The sequence below is a fragment of the Protobothrops mucrosquamatus genome, unplaced genomic scaffold (genome assembly GCF_001527695.2).
Source record: "Protobothrops mucrosquamatus isolate PMUCROS unplaced genomic scaffold, P.Mucros_1.0 scaffold342, whole genome shotgun sequence".
In the NCBI taxonomy this organism is placed as follows: domain Eukaryota; kingdom Metazoa; phylum Chordata; class Lepidosauria; order Squamata; family Viperidae; genus Protobothrops; species Protobothrops mucrosquamatus.
In genome coordinates this window covers 650,124-674,932 of record NW_015386679.1, presented here as the reverse complement: position 1 = coordinate 674,932, position 24,809 = coordinate 650,124, and the positions used below count along the sequence as shown (strand labels likewise).

The window sequence follows — 24,809 nt, the reverse complement described above, 5'->3', positions numbered from 1 at the left end:
CACACACACACACAAAAACCATCTTTCTGCAGGACGCCAACCTCCCAGCTTGCAAGAAGGAAAAAAAGCTCCCCCCCCCCCAGCCTGATTTTCAAGGGCAGCCGCTTGGCAGCTTCTCTGAAACCCGCCTGGAGCCGCAGAGCAGCCCCTCCGGCTCAAGCCCAGCGCTTTCTTTGGGCAAGATGGAAGACAAGGAAGGACCCGGCTTCTGGCGGCCGATCTGCCCCCCCCTCCAAGCCCCCGATCGTTAGCGACGGTTGCCCCCTCCCCGAACTGAGAAGAGCTCTGCTCTCCGTCCTGGAGGAGCCCCTTTGTCGCAGAGGGAGAGCGAGGCCTGCTCTCTCCTCCTTCCACTGCGAGGGCGAACGCTTTACTTACCCGCACACCATTCCTGACGCAGGTCTGGAGGTGAAGTTGGGGGGCGGTTGGGGCATATAAAAGGGCGGAAAAAAGCCCATTATTGCTTAATGTTGGTTACGCGCTCCCTGATCTGCCGCGAATTTGCAAATCAAATCTCCAGTCATGGCTATGGCTAAAAACAACAGAACCAAACCCAAATAATTAGAAGCAAGGAAGGGGGGGGGCGGTTCAGACATCTTACGGATTTTGACTCCGGCCAACTTGGGCTGCCTTAAGCTGCTACGTTTCGCGATTTACGCCGCACCTCGAGACAACGGCGTGGTCTTTCCTGCCCCCCCCCCCACGCCCCACCATCTTTAAAAAAAACAAACATGATCAAATCCTGCCCGATCTGTCCATGTTAGTGTGGCTACGCCTGGTTAAGTTACATCTCACGCATCTCTATAAGCCTTCAGAAGCAATTGGTTTAGATAACAAGACAAATATATAGATATATAGATATTATATAGATATATCATGACATGCAGATGAAGCCTGAAAGAAATAAACCAGGAGAACTGCAGTTAACATTAACATGAAAACTACACTTATTAAGGACAGAATGGATCGGGTACTTACAATGTAAAAGGACAAAAAGAAAAGATCCTGCCTGTTTTGCAAGAATCTCACGGTGCCTACCTCTATAGCTTTACCTTGTTAGCACGGAAGGAATTACACTTTTTTTAAAAGATGGCCAAGTTACTTTTTTTTTTTTTAAAGAGTGTTTCGGACTTATCTCGGAATGTACACTTCAGACGAGAGAAGCCAGCGCTTTCCAAAAAGAAAAAAAGAAAAAGATCAAAAGACGCGTGTGATTGACTTTGTTTGGTCATGCAAAACTGGGACTTGCTGGCGTGAAGGGCGTGCCATGACCTAGTTAGACACGAGAGCAGGACGGGCTCCGAGTCAAGATGGGGAGAAAAAAACAATCCAGCTTTTTATCACGTCTTCCTCCTTCCTCGGGGTCCTCTAAAGGCGGCCGAGCATTGCACGCTCCTGGCCCGGCCCGGCCGCCCGCGAACAAAGGCAAACCCAGCTGGCCAGTTTCATTCCCTTTGCAGAAAAACATGGCCGAGCGAGCGCGCGCACCCCCGCTCCACTCCGGCCGCCTCTCCTCGGCCGTCTGCGCCGCTCGCCCCGCGCGCCGCCTCTAATAACGCCAGCCCGATGCAAGCGGCGCCCCGATTGGCTGAGCCCGCCCGGGCCCCTNGCGGGGCGCGCGGGGGCGGCGGGGCCGGGGGGGGCTGCGCGGCGCGGCGCAGCTGCCGTGAATGTGCCTTCGGCGGAGGGCGGTTAGCCATTCGCCCAGCTCCCTGGCGGAGAATTGTGGGATGCCTGAGCAGCCGCCGAAGGAAGGAGGCAGGCGGGCAGCGCGCACACACAATATGTGCTGGCTCGCCAAGAGGAGAAAAAGCGCCCAGGCGGCAGGAGGCGCCCCGGCCCCGCGGAAGGGAGCCCGCGGCCCCGTGTGAAGGAGGAGGAGGAGGAGGAGGCGGAGGAGGAGCGGCGGCCGAGGCCGAGGCGCGGCGGCGGCGGCCTCTCCCGGCCCGCGGACGGACGGACGATCGGCCCGGCGGACAATGTCTTTCAAAGAGAGCAAGGCGGCGGCGGCGGCGGCGGCGGCGGACCGAGCCAAGCCGAGCGAGGACCCGGTCCGCAAACTGAGTTCAAGTGAGCGCCGCTGCCCCTGCCTGCCTGCCTTCTTCCCTTCCTTCCTTCCCCCGGTGGCCCCGATGGGGCAGCAGCAGCAGCAGCAGCAGCAGCGCCGCTTCTCCCCGGCTGGCCGGGGCTGCGAGGCGGAGGGGGCCCCGGCTCCCTTCCTCCTCTTCCTTCTGCCCTCCTTCCTTCCTCTTCCTCCCTCTTCCTCTCCTGTCTTTTTTTTCTTTCTAACTCTGGGGCTCATCCTTCCTCTCCCCCCCCCCTCCTCAGGTTGGATCAACGGCATGGAGAGCGGCCCGGCGGGTCCCTCGGCCGAGAAGAAAAACCACCACTGGAAAAGTTACAAGTTGATTATTGACCCGGCGCTGAAGAAAGGCCAGCACAAACTCTACCGCTACGATGGGCAGCACTTCAGCATTCCTGTAAGGGGGATCCCCTGGGGGACAAGGGGGAAAAAAAGAAAGCAGAAAGCTACCCATGCATGTATGCCTTCCCCCCCCTTTTTTCTTCCAACCCCCCCCCCCCCCCCAAATCTGCTTGGAAACCTCAGTGATCCTCTTTCTAGGGAAGAGCAAAGAGCTTTCTTGATGTCCTGGGGGAGGGAAAGCTTGCTAGGAAACAACCTGCAAACCTTGAGGTTACACCCCCTGACCTAATGTAGCCTGTCAGAGGAAAAAACAAAACAAAACAACTGCAGCTTTCTTTTGCTGGCTGGGGGATCCCCAGCTCCTTTATCCCCAGTGGCATCTAAAATCCTCCCCCCCCCTTAAAGAAAATCAGCCTGTCCTTCAGCTTCCTTGCTTTGCAGTCCTGCAGGGTAAAGTTTTTTGCCCTGCTGGCAAGGATTGGATCGCTACCTGCTGGCTTTTCTGGAGGTGAGTGACATCCCCCGTGCTGTTTTTCTATTTATTTTTATTATTATTTTTGCAGAATCCCAGTCTGGCCCCCGTGGAGTGCGTGGAGGATCCCAGGATAGGGCGCATCTGGACCAAAACGAAAGAACTGGAACTCTCCGTCCCAAAATTTAAGGTAGAGAGGCTCAGCGGTGGTGCTGCTGCTACTCTTGGCTGAAGTCGCCCGTAACCTACTCTTCGGGCTTTCTTGTTTGCTGAGCAATTAGTGTAGTAGTGCCGTAGTCAAAGACAGCCAGGTGTAGAAGTTGAGCGGCTGTTTGTCAAAAGTTGGCTGGACTGAGGCTTTCCAGATTGTCAGTTGTTGTGTAAACAAGGCATGCCCAAGGGGGTAGCAGCGTGGGAGTTTTCATTGAAGGCTCGCATAAGAGGACGGGGGAAATGCTCTCCCGTTGAAGAGAAGCGCTTTAAACTTTCATTTTTCCCACCAAACCGCTGACTGACCTGACTCCCGTCACTTTTTTTTTTCCCCTTCCTCTTCTTCCCCCCTCCCTCCCCGTCCCCATGTTATGGGCCCTGCCTCCTCCTCCTCCTCCCCCCTCCTGTGAAATAAACCCCCAGATTGATGAGTTTTATGTGGGGCCCGTGCCCCCCAAGCAAGTCACGTTTGCCAAGCTGAACGACAACATCCGTGAAAACTTCCTGACTGACATGTGCAAAAAATACGGCGAGGTGGAAGAAGTGGAGATTTTGTACAACCCCAAGAACAGGAAGCACCTGGGCATCGCCAAAGTCATCTTTGCCACCGTCAAAGGCGCCCGGGAAGCCGTCCAGCACCTGCACAACACCTCCGTTATGGGGAATATCATCCACGTGCAGCTGGATACAAAAGGTGGGGACCCGTGGATGCAATCCTCTCCTCCATCTTGCACTGTTTTCTTCCCTTACCTTTTGCTCCAGTCCTGGAGGGGGGGGTTCATTTGCAGATCTCGGGGAGGGCTGTTAATTAAAAGGGGGAGACTGTTAAATGGCTGTCACTTCCCCCCCCCCCTCTCTCTCTCACACACACACACACATACCCCTGTGTCTCCTTGCTTTTCTGGGCTTTTGGTTGTCACGTGGAGTTGAATGTGTTGTTGGTTGCTAAGAGACAGGCCTGTAATTTAGCAAATGCTGCCATCCACTCACTTTCACTCATTCAGTCCCTCACTTTTGCTGACCCACTGCTTGCTACACTGCCCCCTCCCCACCCTTTCCTTGCACCTCTGGGCCCAAAGTATGCTTTGCCTTTAAAGGATGGTAGGGGGTGGAAGAATTCCCTTTGGAAAAACGTCTGAGAAAATAATCTGGAAGGTTTATCCCCTGCAAGGGGGATTACAGCACAGCCCTTCCTTTTATCTTGTTGCTTTACTGTGGAAATCAATATATTTTTAAAGGGGACTGCAAAAATCTGTCTTGCTTTGTCTCTTAAAGAGACAGTGTGCCCTTATTTCTTCGGAGTTCAGAGTCTGGAGTGCTGGCCCTGCTAGGCATAAGCAAAGCAACTAAGGATGAATGGAATGGTTTCTATAATTCCTAAATGGATAAAAAATAGTTTTATTTTTTTCTTGCTGCTTTTTCCTCCTCTTCTTTGCGTCCTGCAGACATACTTCACTCATTCTGATCAATTTGTTACTTTAATATATAGCATGTAAATTTGTTTCCTTGAGAACGAGAAGAATCCATTTAAAAAGAAGGGGAAAATGTTACGTTTTGGAGTAAAAGGGTTGAAAAGCCTATGTAAACAAAGAAGAGGGGTTTTTTTGTGAATTGAAATACTTTATTTTTAAAAGCGTTTGTGCTAAAGTTTGAAACTGCGTGCAGTTTTCAGGGCTAAATGCTGGAACACAGCTTTGATCCAGTTCACTGAATTTCATACGAAATAGAACATTTTTTTCACCCATATTGTGACATGAGGATTCAGACATGCATATTAGGGGGGGGAAAGATCAGTGAAGAGGAAATATAGGTCAGGTAGACGGCTTTGCTATTGAGTGTACTTTCAACATTTTGAGGCACCATTGCATTAATTCTGACTAGAGGCATATAATCAATAAACAATACCACCATCTGTGATTTCAGCTTTGCCCTGAGTACTTTGTGATACATCAGTTGAGCTTTAATATTTTCAGTCCAGCCCAATCCTAACTTTATTAGTTTGAAGTAATTCTAGTGAGTTAAACAGAATTTACTTAGGAGTGATTCTAGCCTGAAGTCTTTCTGGCTTTAAATGGAAACAATAGTGTGAAATCTTCATAATTCTTAGTTAATTGCTTGAAACTTTAGGCTGTTATTGTATGAAAACTCACATTAGTATTTTGCACCCGTTTTGACTGCTTACTGCTAATAAAAAAGTTTTAGGTTTCTCTATAAATACTACTAGCCTTTGAAATAATTGTTTCCTTTTTGGATTCTGACATATCCAATACTTTTTAGTTAATTGTGTGATGTTCAGTATTAAAGAGAGTGCATAATGTTTAAATGTTGGCCTCTGAAGACTATAACCCCAGAGATCTTAAAGTGTTGTAACTTTAACTATGAGTCGTTTAAGGTGAAATTTGTATGTTAGGGTATAGTACGAGTGTCGTTGTTGCTAATCCTGAAATAATAAGGCCTGTCTAGTGATACTTTGATTTTTTTTTTGTAACTGAGATAGTAACCTGCCTAGTGAAATCGCACCATCTTGTCACATAATTGAGTGTGATAATGTGGGGTAGAGGCTAAGAGTGACTGGTGGACCAAGAAGACTTCAGTTCAGTGGGCCTCTCCTGCAGAATTCCAATCAGATTAACCAAGACAGACAGGCAGAGTACATGCAACTTCATACAGCTGCACTGGGATTGCAAGAACAGAACTTGGGAAGAGAGCAAGGCTGATCTAGTTGCCCCTTTGGAGAAGCTCAGAAGCAAGACATAGAATCAGATATGAAGCTTCTGATTATTCCCTAATTCTCTTGTCTTCTCATGAATCTTCTCCCCCTGTTGTTCTCAACAACCGACATTCAGGACCTGCTAGGTCTGAATAAAGGGGTAGATTGCCGCCATTAAATTAGGACAACTTCCTTCTCCATGAATAGAGGAACCATTGTGCCATGATTTGCTGACTGTCAGTCACTCTTTTTACCATTTAGACATCTGGAAAGGGAGATAATGCCCTCCCTCTTGATTTTCACACAAACCGGGGTCACTAATGCACAACCCCAAAGCCCAGATCCGTTGCTTTCTCCATTTAAGGCAAAAGCGAGGGTTCTAGGTCATTCTAGACATTGCCCATCCGTTTCCTTTAACAGTGATTTTATTACCTCTCCAGGTGAGAAGCGCATGCATTTTTATGAGCTCCTTGTGAATGGGCTCTACACTCCGCAGACTTTGCCAGTGGAGAATGAACAAGATGCATCACCCACCCTCAGTGAGAGCCTGCAGGTATGTTTGGAACTTGGTCCATTTTAAGTGATGTTTCAGGCTTGGCACCTGGGCTGAGAAGAGCTTTGTTGACCGCCAGCTTTGATTGGGGTATACTGGTCTGTCTGCCTGACTCAAGAAGGACATGACTGAGGTTTATGGTCTTCCCTTCGGCAGTCAAACTATGGAATAGACGCCAGTCATGACTGGGGAATTCTGGACATTGAAGTCCACACATCTTAAAGGGGCCACCTTCGACATTGATTTAGAGTACATATAAAATTCCCTAACAGAATTCATTCTATTTTATTTATTCCATTTCTATATCTGCCCATCTCAGTCCAACTGACTCTCAAAATATCCGGAGTAGCCTTGTACATTTCATGTGAACTTACCGCTTATATGACTGACTTGTCGAAACCATCTTGTAAGTTGCCGAGTTTGTTCTGACTACTAGCTGTTGAGCGCGACAGGAGCTCAGAAGACTTACTAACAGCGTACTTTCTAACAGCGTAACGTGTTCCTGATGTCCATTTCTTTACTCATGGCCAGTTGACCACGATAAAATTGGATTTTGACTTGTTTATCTTAGAAGTCTGCTTTTGAGTGATTGAAGCAGGGACCTTTGATTTCACCCTGTACCCAGGTCGAAACAAAGATTCATCCTAGTTAGGAGGAAGAGGACCTACGTTTCCACATGAAATAGGTTTGTGAGAGCCGCTTAAGACGTCACCTAGTCCGAATCTGAAATCTGGGCAGGAGAGAGATAACTGAATTGAAGTAGTGTTAATCTTTGAAGTTTGACCCTATACATTTGGACAAGGGATGCGAAGAAAGCCAGTTGTACAAAACGCCACCACAAGTTGCTAAGAAAACAAAAAATAGGTGTGTTTCCTGGAGGTGTCGCTTGCTTTTTCTTAGTCCGAATTTCTTATCCCATTGGCTAACTTTTTGTAAATCATTTAGATTAAACCGGTGTTTAATTAAGTATAAAGAGCTTCCATCCATCGTGAGTGTTCACTTTTGTCTAGCAAGAATGTAAATGAATATTTTAAAACTACTCTTGTTCAGGATATGTTTCCTGGGAAGCTGACTCCCTCCTGGACAGAAGCACCTGTTGCCTAGAATTTTAAACGCCTCTTTTCAGCTCCTTCTTCCCTTTTCTTTAATCTCCAATTGCTTAAACGGCATAATTTTACTCGATCAGGCCAGTGTGTGCAAAAAGCCAGCAGCTGCTCTGGGACAGTGTCCTTTATTACTTTCCGGCTGCCTTTTGGAAGTTTGAATTTAAAAAAAAACAAAAACTGTACTCTGAACTCTTAACTCTGTTGAGCAATTTCTACACGTGGTTCCCTTGTTTGAAACATCATCTCTTGTTGGGATACACAATCACTGACTTTGGCAATTTCTGCGGATGTTTTTTTTTTAAAAATACAACAGTGTTTCTTCCACAGGCATTATTCAGAATGGTAGAGGAAACATTGTGTTGTTGGTTTTTTTTAAAAAAAAAACCTGTTACAGTTGCCCAACTTCGTTTCCTTTCCCTTCTCCTCCTGTTTGTAGAGTGTAATTTATCCAGAATTAAGAGTGACGTTTCATGTTCCTGGTGCTCAGCTTGGAATCCACTCTGATCAAGCACCTCCATCTGGGTTGCCTTACAAAGCAAAGGAATTTCAGAGCGATCTTTCTCACCGGTCTTTATACAAATTCTCCTGCTGTACAGCCAGATTCAGGGGCCCTTAATGGTGGGAAATAATATTAAGACCCTTTTCCAGGGCTCCACAGATACTCAGACCCTGTTTCTCTATAGGGTTTGGTTTTATTGATCGTGACTTGGTGGTTTACCCATTTATTTCAATATATATCTCAATGTTTTAGTTTCAAGGCTGATTCCTGCTGCCACTGTATGAGACATATATAGGCTATATATATAGTGGGTTGATTGTGTGCGTGTGTGTATACAGGTAGACCTTGACTTATGACTGTTTAATGACAGTTCAAAGTTACAATAGCCTTGGAAAAACTAACAAACGACCAAAACTCTGTACTTAAAACTCTTGCATTATCCCCGTTATCACAATTTGGGCACTTGACAACTGGTGCACATTTACCACCATTTGTAGCATCCTGCAGTTCAGCAATCGTGATTTGGAACCCTTTTTTTTTGCCAATTTCCGGTAAAAAAAAAAAAACCTCCCATTGAGGAAGCTGTATTCAGTTAATGACCATGTGCTTCGCTTTAACGGCCACCATAAAAATCGTAAAATCACCTCCAACTCAAACTTTATAACAGAAATGCCAGGCCTACTTGTGGTAGTAAATCCAGCATGTGTGTGTGTGTACACACATAAACTCCATTACATATATTTCATGCAAAGCTTAGCGTCAGTCTGGTTTTGAAAGTTTCCATTTTATTTTGCTCTGAATTTCAGATTCACGAAACCACTGAAGACGTCAAAGTAAATTTTAATTGACAGCAATCATTGGCTGCTCTTCTCGTTCTTAATAATCCATATCTGGAAAGATGCCATTTGCCCTGCTGTGTCTTCTCAGTATTTTATTATTGGAAGCCCTAGCTTTTTTAAAAATAAAATAAATAGTGTGTTTAATTCTGCACAGTATTTTTTTTTTTTTTTAAAGACAGATAAATAGATTAGAGGAAAGAGTGGCTTCAGCGTCAGGAACGTTTTGTGCTGGGTCTGCGTTTCCTTCTCAGCATCTAAGGCAAATTTTGTGCGTGTCGGGTGACACCCTCAGGAAGACTTAGCATTTGCCCATTCAACCAGGGTTGGCAGCTAAGCCAGACCCACAGCTCAACCCCCACATAAAGGGGGGGGGGGGAGTTACACTATGAGGACCCGTATTTTGCACTTGCTGGCTAGGGAATTCTGGGAGTTGAAGTCCACAAGTCTTAAAAGTTGCCAATGTTGGACACCCCAGTTCTAGTGGATCTCGCCTGTTACTAACTGGTTCTCCTTGCCCTTCTTTTGCAGCTGGCCGACACTCTGAAACGGCTCAAGGACAGCGGCCTTTCTTCGGCGGGATCCTCCACCACCCCAAACAGCAGCACCCCGTTTTCCCACGACACGGCCTTTTCTAGTTGTCGACAGGACACGCCCAACTCCTACAGCCAGTTCACCCCCCAGTCCCAAGGAACGCCTCTGACCCCACGCCTGGGGACTCCCTTTTCCCAAGACTCTGCCTACTCTAGCCGGCAGACCACGCCGGCCTACCATTTCGGACAGGACTCCGGCTACAAACCCCGGAGGCACGAAACGAAATTCACGGATGCTTATAACCGCCGTCTGGGCCACCACTACGTGCATAACTCAGCTGGGACTTTCCGAGGCTCCGAGCATCAGTTTGCTGCCTTCAAGTCCCATCAGCCGGAAACGGTGCAATATTCCCACACGTCCCCAGTGAGCCACTCAGGTGCTTCGACGTACAAGTCTGCCTTTTCCCCCTATCAAGCGCCAGCCGCGTACCCCCCTCAGCCCGAAGAGCCCCCGTTTTCTCAAACGTCCCGGGAGGTTGAATACCGGCGGCCTCCGCCCCCGCCTCCCGCAGAGGTGACTGTGGAAAGTAGCCCAGCTCCTCCTGTTGAATTTGTTCCTGCAAAGGAAAAACCCGAGGAGCCCCCTCCTCTTCCTCCGCCGCCCCCGCCCCCCGAACCCGACAGTCTTAATGAGCCCTCCACTGGGGCGTCCCTCAGCCAGACTCCGGAAGGGAGCGAGACGCCCGGCACCCCGACCGTAGAATCGGAAACTCAGCATAACAGTTTGGACTCGAGGATCGAAATGCTTTTAAAAGAGCAGAGAACAAAACTCTATTTTATCAACGAGCACGACTCGGACAATGAGATTCGAATGGAAGGTAGCCCCATTTCCTCGTCCTCGTCCCAGCTGTCCCCCATCCCAAACTCGCAGCCCAGCTACCAAGCACAAACCCCTTCCTCGCGCCCTTCCAGCACCGGCTTGGAAGACATCAGCCCGACCCCGTTGCCCGATTCGGACGACGATGATGAGCCCGTCGGGACGGCTTCTGCCTGCCAGAATGCGAGAGGAGCAGCCGAGGCGAGCACCACCCCTGTGGAGCAGCTGAGCAGGACCTCCAAATCGGAGCCCTTGGAGGCGAAAGAAATGCAGCCCCTGAGCAGCAGCCCCCCGCCAGAGAAAATGGAAGAGGTAAGGGAGCAGATGCGCAGGTAGTAACTCGACTTACGGCCACAGTGGAGCCCAAAATATCTGTTGCTAAGGGAGTGGTTAAGTGACCTTTGCCCTATTCTACGACCTTCCCTGCCACAGTTGTTAACTGAATCACTGCAGTTGTTAAATGAGTCAAACGGTTGTTAAGTGAGTCGGGCTTCCCCGTTGACTTTGCTTGTCAGAAGGTGGCAAAAGGGGACGCTGCGGCCGTCACAAATTCTGGTTGCCAAGCGTCTGAATTTTGATCAGGGGACCCCAGGAACGCTGCCACGAACTAAGTGTGAAAAATGGTACAAGTCACTTTTTTCAGTGCGTTGTGAGTATCGGTGGGAGCTTCAGACATTCCACCTTGTCTGAGAAATCCATTGGACTCTGCACCCAAGGGTGTACAGGTAGCCCTTGACTTAACCACTATTCGTTTAATGACCATTCAGAGTTACAATGACGCTGAAAAATGGTATTTATGACCAGTTCTCATATTGGCAATAGAAGGTCTGGTCCGAATTTGGTCGTAAATCGAGGATGACAGGTGGTGTAATAAACACGGATTACGTTCACTTTATAACACATGAGATGTTCAAGATGTAAAATTGGATCTTTTATTCTGCTTGAATATCATATCCTTTTGGAAATGTTTAGACTACACCGGAGATTTGAGGAGGGGGGAGAATTACTCCATTTATGCACAAAGACATTGATTTGCTAATATTGGAAATAAAAAAAATTTTAAAAATCCCAGCCAATGCTATGCAAGCTGTGTGATGGAAATTCCCCTCTATGTCAGCTGGTTGGGGCTTAGCAGAAAGATGCTTCTGTTTTCCGTCATGCAATAAGACTTCCCGGGAGCGTTTTTGTCAAATTTCTTTCCAGGAGCAATTGATCCACTGGACGGTGGATGCTTTTGTTTTCCCTTGAATGGCTTTTTAAAAGGAGTTTGCATATTTTTATGAGCGGCTGTATTGTATTGTATTGTATTGTGATACACTGGGTGTTGTTTCCCACAAAAAGGTGAGAGACGATAATAGCTAAATATCTGGCTGTCACTGAAAGAAGAGGGATTTAATTTACTTGAGATATTTGCAAATCTTGAGTCGGGTTCCGTCTGTCTGCTGCTCTCCAAGCTTGTTTCAGTTTAGTTTCTGAACGTTCCGTTACCAGACTAGGTAACATCATCAGCAGGAATTCCTTGTCAAGAAAATCCTGCTGATGATGTTTACCTAGTCTGGTAACGAAACGTTCAGAAACTAAATTGAAAGAAGCTTGGAGAGCAAACCAATGCCAACATCTAAAACCTGAGTTACAAGTATTTTCAGTCTGTCTGTCTGTCTGTCTTTATCCCTCAGCCCTCTTGAACGTGATAGGATTTATTCCCAGCGGATGCACGCAGGATCCAATTGCACGTTCCTTAGATTATAGAGAAGGGTCGAGAAATCATCGGTTCTTCTGGTGCCAGCCTTCCTGGCACGGGGTTTTCTTTGTATTTTCCCCTGCAATCCTTCGGCCCTCTCACCTCCATTTGCCAAGCGGGCTTTGCCACATTTTGCAACCTTTTCTTGCCACGGTTGCGAAGTGAAGTCCGTAACAAGGTTGTTCCGTGTGAACCTGGCTTCCTCGTGGACTTTGCTTGTTGGAAGGTCGCAAAAGATGGCGATCACATGACCCGGCGACATTGCAGCCGTCATAAATAGGAGTCAGTTGCCAAGCCTCTGAATTTTGATCACATGACCATTGGGGATGCCGCAGTGGTTGTAAGTGTGAAAAATGATCACGAGTCCTTTTTTCAGGGCCCTTGTAATTTTGAACGGTCACTAAACAAACTCTTGTTAAGTCGAGGACTACCTTTATATACATAATTCTCGCCCTGGCTGGCTACTGAGTTAAATTCAGTGGTTCTTCTCTCTTTCCCTTTCCCTTCCTTCTCCTCTTTCTCCAGTCTCTCCTCTCTTCTTCTCCAGCTAAAAGCATTCATCTGTTGGTCTCTCCTATCGTTGGTGTTTATGGCTGGTCCAAAAATATGCTTAATTGGAAAACCTTTTACCAGCTCTTCCTAATTAACCAGTTAAGTGATAACGCTGGCTTCTGCTGATTTATTGACCTCAGCTAATATAACTATAAAGACATTGAAGATTACAAAGATAGTTGTGATTGTAGACAACAGTCCCTCCTTCATGCTGATGTGTCTGATCTAGCTTTGAGGCTTTCCAAGTTGGTGTAGTTTAAACCAAGTGATGTTGTAGCTTTTAAGAAACGGTTGGTGTTGACGTTAGATCTTTTCTTGGGTTTCCTTCTTCTCAAGTGTTCTCATTTGTCTCTCCTCCCCCCACCCCAAGTCCTCCTAGTGGGAGGCAGGCACTCATTACAAAACAGCACCTGAGCCTGTCCGATGGTGTGGCACAAACACACACCGCTGTGGCATTTCTCTACAACCCAGGTAGTCTTGGGAGCGAGCTGCAATTCTCTGGAGAAGATCTCGCTTCATTCTTTGGGTCTCCAAAGATCAGCTTAAATTTCCTTCCTGTGAGAATTGAATAAAGCAGTGTAAACGAAACCCCGTGTTGTTCAATTTTCTCTCCTCCCGGCGAGGAAGAAGCATCTGGATGGATTTGCAGCTGTTGCTGTACTTAGGCACTGGTCTCAGTCTCTGGCAGGTGACAGGTGTCAGACAATGGGCTTTTGCTTCCAGTAGGTTTCTTAGCACAAAGGGCAGACCCTGGGCTAGGGTGTTTGCTGAGAAAGAAATATGGAACTGATGCAAAGTGACTATTCTTGACCATCCCTCTGCCTGATGTTTCTCACATTTACATTTTTAAAAAAATCAAAGGCGCTCCTATTTCTTGGTGAAGGCAGTTCCTGAACGTAAACAAAGAGTATCTTCAAACCCTGCAGACCTTTTGAAGTTACGTTTTTCTTTTCTTTTACAATTTGTTGATGGTGTTGGTTTTCAAGCTGACGTCCCCTTGATTGTGCTTGGATTCACACTCAAGCAATGGCTTGGGACGGCAAAACTTGGTGAAAGGAGGGTTGGGTTTGGAGTAGTTGGTGGCTTCCCATTCTGTTTTCTGTGCTCTCCTGTCTTCTAAAAATATTTCATTATAATTACACTTTAGAGAAGGCATGCACCTCCCAAGGTCTCCAAATAGCACAGGCCATGATGATCAGGCTGGGCACATAGCTTTAGAGTCAAGATGGGAGAATATGTGAGTCTTCCCCCTTGGAGATCTATTTTGTCTTCTATTCTGGAGACCTTCCTTCCTACAAGGTCAGCAGCAGAAGAGATTCTTTGGAGGTCTCTGCTTTATCTTCTCCTTGGGAGACCTTCCTACAAGGTTGACGCCACAGGAGATTCTTGCACCCAGTAGGAAGACCTCTACTGACTGCAAACCCCTCGTCTGCGGGGAGCTCCAGGCTGCTGAAGAAACACTGCAGAAGATAAATTTCACTCTTTGCCAACAGCGCCCTCTGGTGGTCACAGTTGGATCAAAGTTGTCTTGATTAAACCCAGATTGGAGATTTCTCAGAACCGCTTTTATTCTTCAGTTTAGCAACTGGATTGCTTGTGGCGGGAAGGGGGGGGGGAGAGGAGAGACCCACCTCTCATGGCAAAACACCTTTTTTTTATTTACTCTGTCCTGTCGGGTTACGTTCAACAACCCAGCCAGTATGAGAGTATCTTTCAGAGCAGCAAAACCGCTCAAGGTGTATCTTTGGTGGAGTCATTTATTTATCTATTTAGGTTGATATGAAGAGCACTTTTGGGGGGTGGATGAGCTTTGAAGATCCTCTCGAGTTCAGGGTTCTTTTTTGCTTCTGATCCGGTCTAAGGTGGACCTTTCTCCTCCTCTTCTCCCTCCCTCCCTCCCTCCCAGTGTCATCAATCTTCAGGGGAAGACATGGAGATCTCGGATGACGAGATGAGCGAATCGCCCAGCGCAGAATGTGCCAAGAACATTGTGGTGAACACCTCCATCGGCAGCTCCATCCCAATGCCTCCGCACGGCTTTCCTCCGCTGCCTCCTCCGCCACCTCCCCAGACGGTCTTCCCGATGCCTCCTCCTCTTCCTCCCCCGCCTCCTCCCACCCACCCAGCCGTCCCCGTCCCCCCTCCGCCCCTCCCAACCCCTCCAGGGGTCCCTCCCCCTCATATCTTGCCCCCTCTCCCTCCCTTCCATCCCGGGATGTTTCCTCTGATGCAGATGGATATGATCAGCGTGCTGGGCAACCAGTGGGGGGGGCTGTCCATGTCTTTCCAAATGCAAACTCAGATGCTCAGCCGCCTGATGCAGGGGCAAAACACCTACCAGTATCCCCCCTTCGTGAGCAACCGGATGCAGTTCGTGAACCTCCCTCCCTACCGGCATTTCTCCATGGGGGCAGCTATGAACCGGGGGCAACAGTGGCCCCCCTTGCCCAGGTTTGACCCCTCCGTCCCCCCGCCGGGTTATGAGCCCAAGAAGGAAGACCCGCACAAGGCCACAGTGGACGGCGTCCTTTTGGTGATCGTGAAGGAGCTCAAAGCAATAATGAAAAGGGATTTGAACAAGAAGATGGTGGAAGTGGTGGCATTCCGGGCGTTTGACGATTGGTGGGACAAGAAAGAACGTCTCGCTAAGGTAAGAAGTTGGTGAAATTAATTAGCCTTGATTTTCTAGAGCAGGGGTCTCCAAACTTGGCCATTTGAAGACTTGTGGACTTCAACTCCCAGAATTCCTCGTGCTAGCTAAGGAATTCTGGGAGTTGAAGTCCATACATCTTAAATTGGTTGAGTTTGAAAAACACCAGTCTAGATCATCTATTTTCTTGTCTCCAATGACATGATTCAATATGCTATGTATTTGAATACCCATAAAACATCAGCCTGTTTTCAGACATGAATACAATCTTGAATTGATGATATAATAGCGTTGAGTTCAGATAGCTTTCTGCTGCGGGTGACCCTTACTAAAAGTCCAGATTCTGGCAATATACAGTTTTAAACTGGGTAATAAAACTCATCCTGTTTGCAGCCATGAATGTAAGATCAGACCAAGTGAAGATCCAGCAGTTAATCTGGGAATAATTGCAGCAAACAAGGTCGATGTCCAGATTGTGTGGGGCTGGGTTTAGCTTCCCAGGGTTTATTCATGGTGAATTTCTCCTGTGAAATTTAAATCAAGAAAGCTCTGGTCATCTTCATGGGGATAGATCAGCTGACTGCATCTGTTCAGAGAAATACAAGAGTATAGGAAAGGAATAGAATAGAAAAGGCTCCTTTGGCCCCAAAGTGAGATCTTGCCTGTCTTTCCCAGGCATCTTTGACCCCGGTAAAATCTGGGGACCAGAAAGATGAGGAAAAGCCAAAACCAAAGGACCGCATCACCTCCTGTCTTCTGGAGAACTGGAATAAAGGAGAAGGGTTGGGATACGAAGGGATCGGCTTGGGAATTGGGCTACGAGGGGCCATCCGGTTACCATCTTTTAAGGTAAGAGCATTCAACAATGGGAAGTGGGTGTTTGCTTTGATGTCCAGTGCAGATTTTAGGCCCTGAACTTTGACCTTATGTTAGATTATAGGACCTGTTCAAGGAATGTTGGATTGCTTAGCTCTTATTGACAGCTAGCAGGTGTATTGGAACCAACAATGGTCTTCTCTCTCTAGAGAGAGCACCACAGGTTCAGAAGAGCAATTATTTGGGAGCGCCTTACATGGGTGTAGATTTCATCTCCTTGGATCGGACAACTTTTGATAAATTATTAGAAGTCCCATAGCAGACCTAAGAACAGCATGATCGGGGCTTAAGGTCTTGGCCATAGCCCCCTTAACAGTCATAACTTCAAATGGTCTATAAACGAATGATTTGTAAGTATAAGAAATCTGTTTTCACACTCTTCTGTAGCCAGCCTCTTTTTAAACTTTTGTGAGTCTTAAGGCAAGACAACTAGCAAATCACCCCTTCCCAAAAGAGATTTCGTTCTCTGTTTTCTTCAGGTGAAGAGAAAGGAACCACCTGAAGCTGCCTCAGCTGGAGACCAGAAGCGAATTCGGCCATCTACCTCCGTAGATGATGAAGATGAAGGTGCTAGCCTTTGCTTCCTCCTCTTTCAGATTAGAGCTAGGCTTAACCCGTGATCAGAATAGAACCAGTAGGATTAAGTTTGGCATGGCTGGCTTAAACCCCACTGCTCCACGTATGACCAAACAAAGTGTGCAGAGAGCACCTTGATAATATCTTGAAAGCATGCCCAGGAGGGTGAACTGGGAATATTAAGCATGTATAGTGGTTAAAGTGCTGGCCTAGAAACCAGGAGACCATGAGTTCAAGTCTCGCCTTAAGCATGGAAAAACTGGCTGGGTGACTTTGGGCCAGTCCATTTCTCTCAGCCCAGCCCACCTCAAGGGTTGTTGTAGTGGGGAAAGGAAAGAGTATTGTGTGCTTTCACCTCCTTATTTCTAAACAGCAATAAAGGCTGAATGGCAAATATAAGTAAATAAATTAGTCTCCCTAGAGAGCGCATGCAGGGGTGAGCATTTTCACATAACCTAAGTCAAACCAAACCAACTGCATTTTTGACTTAGTATAAATTGCGTGAACCGGCACACAGTGTCCCCTGTAACAACTGGCAACCTTGCCGGCCCCATATCACGCACTGCGTGCGTGACAACGCTACGTCTCTAAGCTTTTATTTGGCTCAAGGAGCTTAACCGTGTCCAATCTGCTTATCTGTGACTTCTCAAAAGTTGTGTCTGACTCTCTTCCCTCCCCTCAACACGCCTGTTTTATCCTTAGAATCTGAACGAGATCGAGACCTGCCCGATGCAGCCATGGAGCTCTCCAGGAAAGATCCGGATGCTGTGGGCCTCCGAAGAAGACCGGCCAGGCCACTGGAACTGGACAGCGAAGGAGAGGAGGAAGACTCGGGCAAGGAAGAGGAAGAAGAGGAGGAGGAGGAGGAATCCTCTTCGGAAAAGGAGGCAGAACGGGAGGAAGAGGAAGGGGTCATGAAATCCGTGTCCGACAAGGTAGACACCTGAGCTCTCTTCAGTTCCACAATGACATAAGTGACGAGGAATCAAAAGATCCTTAGAACCCTGAACCTCACCTTGTAGGCCACTCATAAAACGTTTTATCCACAGGAGTGGGTTACTAGCACGACAAATGCCCAGGTAAATGATGGCACTGAAGGCTGTCCCAGAGTCCTCGGTTACATCCAGGAAGAGGACAGTCAGGATTCAAGTGGGTTACAGCCTGAAGCCACCTTACTCTCCTTACTTTGGAGGTGTTTCTAGTGAAGTCGGCAGGATTGAAGGATCTCTTTATTTATATTCTTCCTCAATGCCCTGCCTTTGAGAGTAAAACTTTGCTACTCAGACTACCACGTGGTCGGTCTGTGGCTGGCACTTATGTTTATCTAGGTTGGTTCTTCCCAACCCGGTGCCCTGGAGATACATCTCGGACCGACCCCCATAATTTTCGGTCTGCCTGTTAAATAGGTCACGGAGGGCTGAGGCTTCTTACCCTAATGCCAGTTCTCGGCCCACACCTTTTCTCTCACCCCTGGGCCAAATGTATTTGCTGAGCTTTCCAAATTCCTTCTTTCTAAGGAAGAGGAGGAAGAGGAAGATGTCAACGAAGAAGAGGAGGAGGTAGAGGAAGAGGCGGAGGAGGAGGAAGAGGAAGAAGAGGAGACAGAAGCACAAATCAGTGAAAAGGAAGAGGATCAAGATTCTGAAGAAGGTGTGCAGCTTTATCAGAAGTTGGAAACAGCATGTTGGTTTTTAACACATTGGGGGAGGGGGGAAGAATTACCAAAAGCTGACGATATTCCGAACGAAGGAGTAGCCAAAGGAGAGAGTTTTGCACAGGTAGTCCTCGACTTATGACCACAATTGCAGAATTTCCCTGGCTAAGCAAGATGGTGGTTAAATGGTTTGCTCCCGATTTTACAATCTTCTTTCCCGCCGTTGTCAACGGTCACTGCACTTGTTCAGTGACGTGTGCGGCCGTTAAGCAAATCCGACTTCCCCCATTGACTTTGCTTGGCTGTATCCCTTACCAAATATCAGATTGGCCAGTTTTCTAATGAATATTTCATTGCAATATAAAAGGGCTTTAGGTAAAGTTGTGTTTGGGACGCCACAGTGGCTGCCAGCTCAGATAACTTTAGTAAGATCAGAGAGGTTTTGCCTTTAGTGAGGCTGTGCAGCAAAAGGAGTAAAATCAGGTGGGAAACCGACAGAAACGTCGGATTTCTCTGGTCTGTTCTAAACCAAGGAGAAAAAAAATTAAAATCAGAATGAACCAGAAATGTTTTGCCTTCCAGCAGAAGATCTAGGAAGTCCTGCCTCTTCCAGAGCAGAACTCGAGTCGTCTGATGAGAGTGAGGAATCCTCAGAATTCGGGACCAGTTCTGATTCTGATGATGAAGACGAAGAAGAGGAAGAGGAGGAGGAAGAGGAGGAGGAGGAGGAAGAAGAAGATGAGCAGGAGGGGGGTGAAAATTACGAGGAACAGATGGAGGATGACGAGGGGCTCTCTCTATCGCAAGTGAGGGAGACCTTGCCTGCTGAACTGGCCCTCGAATCCCTCCCTCCGGGACCGGAAGATGAGGACGAAAAAGAGACCGTCTTGGAACTCTTTCCGGTGGAGGAGGACTACATCCCCCTGGCCCTGGCAGACCCTTCAGCTCCAGAAGGAGGAGAGATGAAAGAAGACACCAGGCCAGCAGAAGAGCAGAACCAGGAGATTCCCGAGGAGTCCTCGGCTGCCGAAGTGCTGGTGGTGATGGAGAGATGTCAGGAGGAGACGCTCCGGCTGTCTCCAATGTGTAGGACAGGTAGGATCTTGCCCTCTTCCTTTTTCCGGCGAGGCGTCTCCCGGGGGCTGAGTTCACCCATCACGCTAAGCCATCGCCTGGCTTGCAGTCTCCGTCAAGCCCATCTTCAACCTACTACTTCTTGGTTTCTAAGACTTAGGGGTTGTTGTTTTTTAAGCGCGACCTGAAAATAAGGGCTGATTCTTAATGTCCCCAGGTAACTCAAGGCCCAAATATTAATTAAGGATTGGGTGACGCTCCGGCGATGTCTTTAATCTATTTATATAAGTTATATAACATTATATGAATATAAGTTGAGGGGGTCCTTGGTATTCTCTGAGCTTGGTTGTTTTCTTGCAGACGTTTATTACCCAAACCAGGTAACATCAGCACTGATGATGTTACCTAGTTTGGTAATGAAACATCTGCAAGAAAGCAACCAAGCTCGGAGAACATGCAAGGACCCTCCCTTTCAACCCTAAGCTACAAATATTGGTAAATATAAGTTGCTCAAAAGTTCTCTTTTTTTCAGTATTTAAAATTAAGGCACACTGGAGCCTTTGCTCAGGTGGAAGTACGCATTGTGATTGAGGAATTTTAAGCTTAGAGGGACACAATTTCTAAGCTGTGGTAAAATACATGGAGTCTTCCAAAACATATGATCACTTTTGCAAGAGAGTATGGTCCGGCCTGCAGTAAATACGTATCTTATTTTTACATCAAGAGTACTTCATGTTACAATAGAAGAGAATCTCTGTAGCTCAGGGTAGAACTGTGGAGTTCTTGAGCCTCTCCGAACTTCGTGGTTGGCTTGCCTGGTGATGTTACCTAGTTGGGTCATGAAATGTCTGCAGCCAGCAGTCAAGTTCAGTGAGCACCGAGGACTCCATATTTCACGTTGCTTACAAAAAAGGGACCTTTGGGGCTAGTTTTGGGTAGATTGGCATGGACAACAATCCTGTTTCTCAGTCAGACGCTAAGTTCCTTCCATGCCTATAACAGAGAAGGTTGAAGAACGTGATGGTGGTCCTTCATGCCTCTGTTTCTTTCCCTCTCCCAGCGGAGGAGTCTGAAGCAGACGTCGATCTGGAGCCTGAGATGCTGGATGGTCCTAAACCGGTCGCCCAGGACAGTGAAGGCCTCCGTCCTCCAACCCCGGTGGAACTCTTTGGAGAAGTCTTGTCCAACAGGACCTCCTTTACTAAGCCCAATGACAGCACTTTAGAAATCCAAGCAAAAGGCAGATCGCCCTGCGCAGCTGAGGCCGAGGAGGACCAGCTTCCTCGGACTCCCGGGAGGGAAGTGGTGACTCACTTGGAGTCCACCGGGCTTCCTTTCTCCACCATGCCGCCCTGCTCCCTTCCCCTGTCCTCCGTTGCACCTCATAAAGAGGAATACTTGCTCCTTCCGGACAAGTTCCACGATCACTTAGGCCCAAGCAAGACAGCACTAGAAGAGGAGCTGCCCCGGACGCCGGGGCGGGACATTTTAGCCAAGTGTTCCCACAGTCTCTCCAAGTCCCACAGCACAGACACGATCCCCGCCACGCCAGGGAGCGACGCGCCTCTCACCGGAAGCAGTCTGACTCTGAGTTCTCCTCCGGTGCCAGGCAGCCCTTTCTCGTACCCGTCCCAATCCCCTGGCATCAACAGCGGGGGCATTCCACGGACACCTGGGCGGGATTTCACGTTCACGCCTACGTTCCCCGAGCCTGGTGCTACTGCCCTCCCTTGCCTTCTCTCGAGCAAGAAGCCGTCGGAGGAGGACCCCGACGAGAAAGTCTTCAAAGAACCTCTCGGTGCTTCCCTGTTGGCTGGCGTGAACAGCGTGCCCTCCCCTATCCCCTTTGCCAGCCCCCCTGTGCCAGCTTTCCACACCCACTTGGACTTGGCCCCTGGTCAGCCTCTCACAGTTCAGCCTTGCTTGTTCATGGACTCCAAGATGGCACTAGAGGAGTGCGGTCAGGATCCAAGGTCCATCTTGCCCTTCCCGGACATCCCCATGGCTTCGCCCCCTCTCCCTCCGGCCACCCCCTCTTCCATCCTCCCCATCAAAAGGAAACCGGGCCGGCCGAAACGAGCTTCTCCTTTAGGACCCCTGTTGGAGGCCTATTCGGACAAGCCCGTAGAGCCTCCCCTGCTTCCCATCCCGGTGGCCTTGGCGGAAAGTCCTGTGAACAAAGAGCTGTTTGGTAGCCACCCAGAGGGCTTCTACGCTCTGAAAGACCCGGAAGCGGTCACCTTGGACTTCCGGAACGATGGTTTCCACGAGAAACTCCCTCCCGACGTCTTGGTGGAGAAGCTGCCCTTCAAGGAGTTGGAGAACCAGTGGAACGAGGACTTCAAAGAAGAAGAGGGCTACCTGAAGGCCAAAAGGCAGCAGTGGAGGCGGCAGAAGAAGAGGCCCGATGACGTCCCGCAGATCCCTTCTCCCGAGTACTCTCCCCCTCGGTTCCAATTCCGGCCCCGCTCCGAGTTCGAGGAGATGACCATTTTGTACGACATCTGGAATGGAGGGATCGACGAAGAGGACATCCAGTTCCTCTGCGTCACCTACGACCATTTGTTGCAGCAAGACAACGGCATGGATTGGCTCAACGACACTCTGTGGGTGTACCATCCTCATATCCTTTGCCAGATATTCACAGATTTTGGACCAGGGGGATAATTTTGGACCAGAGCGTAGGTGTCTTCTGGAGAAGACCCACCTGCAAGTAACTTGCAAGAACAGCGTTTCTCAACCTTGGCCACTTGAAGACGGATGGACTTCAACTCCCAGAATTCCCCACCCTCCTTCAAGGGGCCAAGGTTGAGAAACACTTATTTAGAGACGGGTATCACCGTTAGGTAGGCGACATCAGGTAGGTGCCCCTACAGAGAAGCCCCGTCTACAAGTAAACCCCCAGCTGGCACTCTGCCTGGAACACACACTGAATTTCCCCTTCACCCCCACTGTTTATTTCTTGGGGGGGGGGAGCATTTAACAACCCCTGCTGCTGGGTTTTTTTTCCCTTAACATCCCGCTACCAACCAGCTTTTTCACCCCAAAGAAGAAGAAACGGGACGATGGGATGCGGGAACATGTCACCGGCTGTGCCCGAAGTGAAGGCTATTACAAGATCGACAAGAAGGACAAGCTGAAATACCTCAATAATAGCCGGGCGTTTGCAGAAGACCCTCCCACCGATACGCAGGTGAGGGGGCTGCCCTGGTGGGCCGTGACCCGAAGGATTTGGACCTTTGAAGCAGACTTGCCTTGAATTTTGTTGAGTGGAGAAAAGGAGAAAAAGGGAATTCTACACCAGTGCAGGTGGTCCTGGAGTTAACGACCACAATTGGGCCCAAAATTTCTGTCACTAAGCAAGACAGTTGTTAAGTGAGTCTAGCCCCATTTTACCACCTTCTTTGGCCCAGTTGTTCAGTGAATCACCACTCTTGCTAAGTCGTTAAGTGAACCCTCCATTGACTTTGCTTGTGAGAAAGTTGCAGAAGGGGATCACGTGACCCCGGGACACTGCGACCGTCATAAATACGAGTCAGTCAGAATTTTGATCACCTGGCCATAGCGATGGGATGCTGCTACGGTCATAAGTGTGGGAAACGGTCATGAGCCCCTTTTTTCAGCACCCTTGCGACTTCGAACGGTCACACTAAACGAACGGTTGTAAGTCAAGGACTTACTTAAGAACTGTCTGACTTAGCAGTGGAGATTTTGGGCTGAATTGTGGCCCGTAAGTTGAGGATTACCTGAGTGAGGCCCCCTTACCCCGGATGCCACCTCTGCCTGCCCTGGGATGACCCTTTTCTCCCCACAGGGAATGAGCATCCCTGCTCAGCTGCATGTTTCCACCCGGGCCGGCTCCGAGCGGCGGTCAGAGCAGCGCAGGCTCCTGTCATCCTTTACTGGAAGTTGCGACAGCGACTTGCTCAAGTTCAACCAGCTCAAGGTGAGTTGTGGGGCTGTCCCCGAGGGATGTAGGCCTGGGAGAAGCAGGACAAGGACCCCACAGGGAAGGGTTAGATGGGGCAGGGGTAGAAAAATAAAGCCAAAATGTACAAATCCTCCCGAGACAGGCTAGGACAGGACAGGCAATTGTGTCACGCAACCCTACCGTGTAGCCCGACAGTTTGCAAGTAGTCCTCCTTTAATGACTGCCTTGTTCAGCAACATTCCCCGGCGCGACAGGGATGAAAAAGCAGCTTTGCCCCTGTCCTCGCAGTGACGGCCTTCGCAGGTGTGTAAAGCCAAGGAAAGCCGAAGTCGGAGCGTAAGCACGGTTGCAGTTTCACTTCGCAAATACTTCACTTAATGACCAAGTTGCCCGATCCTGTTGTGGTTGCTAAACGAGGACAAAGGGTCATCAGCATTTCCAAAAGCCCCCCCCCGCCTCTCCGTTTTGAGGGTTACTTCTGCCTTAGATTGTGGCCTGGCAAGCAGGAAGCTTAGCGCTTTCCCAGGGTGGATTTTTATTTTTTTTTATCAATCTGTCTTCTGCCTCCGCTCCGCAGTTCCGGAAGAAAAAGCTAAAGTTCTGCAAGAGTCACATTCACGACTGGGGGCTCTTTGCCATGGAGCCCATTGCTGCCGACGAGATGGTGATCGAGTACGTGGGCCAAAACATCCGACAGGTAAGCTGCCACAGGTAACCCTGTCCCCGGATGCTGCTACAGAAGCTCTCCCAATCCTGGTGAAACATTAAGAAACTGAAGACCGGCAGCCGAGGGGAGGGCAGCATCCCATTTCTTTCTGCCTTCCTCCTTTGCCCGGAAGACCCTTTCCGGCCTTTGACCACAGACCTTCTCTCGGCTCTGCCTTTTATAACTGCTAGGCCAGTTTTGAGGGTCAGGGGTATCCCTGCTCTGTCTGGCTCTGGGGACACCCTGGCTTTTATTGTGCTCCCCTTTGAAATCCTGCTACCTTCAGCAGCTGCCCTTTGTCTGGGTCCCATTGCCCTCCCTCCCAACTTTCTCCCTCCCTCCCTCCCCAGCGCATAATTGGGCCTGACTGAAGGTGTCCCTCACAGGTAATCGCGGACATGCGGGAGAAGCGCTATGAAGACGAAGGCATCGGGAGCAGCTACATGTTCCGAGTGGACCACGACACCATCATCGACGCAACCAAGTGTGGGAACTTTGCCCGGTTCATCAACCACAGCTGCAACGTGAGTCTTTCCTTACTTCGGCAGGCCCTCTTTCACCCGAGGCTCCCGTGGCGGGCTGGGCACCACAGGCGGCCGCCAGCCCTCACCTCTCTTCTCTCCCCGCAGCCCAACTGCTACGCGAAGGTCGTCACGGTGGAGTCGCAGAAGAAGATCGTCATCTACTCCAAGCAGCACATCGGCGTCAACGAGGAAATCACCTACGACTACAAGTTCCCCATCGAGGACGTCAAGATCCCCTGCCTGTGCGGCTCCGAGAACTGCCGAGGGACCCTCAACTAGAAGCCCCCGTGGCGGGCCAGGCATC

At 48.9% G+C, this 24,809-nt stretch overlaps 1 protein-coding gene across 1 annotated transcript; it reads left to right on the top strand.

Moving 5' to 3' along the window:
- Positions 1 to 1,979: 1,979 nt before the first annotated feature.
- On the top strand, positions 1,980 to 24,800 carry SETD1B (SET domain containing 1B, histone lysine methyltransferase). Its single transcript, XM_015815433.1, has 18 exons — positions 1,980 to 2,070; positions 2,329 to 2,480; positions 2,989 to 3,087; positions 3,531 to 3,801; positions 6,258 to 6,370; positions 9,343 to 10,533; positions 14,421 to 15,164; positions 15,840 to 16,013; positions 16,520 to 16,607; positions 17,319 to 17,551; positions 18,140 to 18,266; positions 18,856 to 19,365; positions 20,405 to 21,967; positions 22,371 to 22,537; positions 23,159 to 23,290; positions 23,853 to 23,972; positions 24,368 to 24,505; positions 24,611 to 24,800. The coding sequence occupies exons 1-18, from the start codon at positions 1,980 to 1,982 to the stop codon at positions 24,782 to 24,784; spliced, it is 6,087 nt and encodes a 2,028-aa protein (XP_015670919.1). The 3' UTR covers positions 24,785 to 24,800.
- The last annotated feature ends 9 nt before the right edge of the window (positions 24,801 to 24,809 follow it).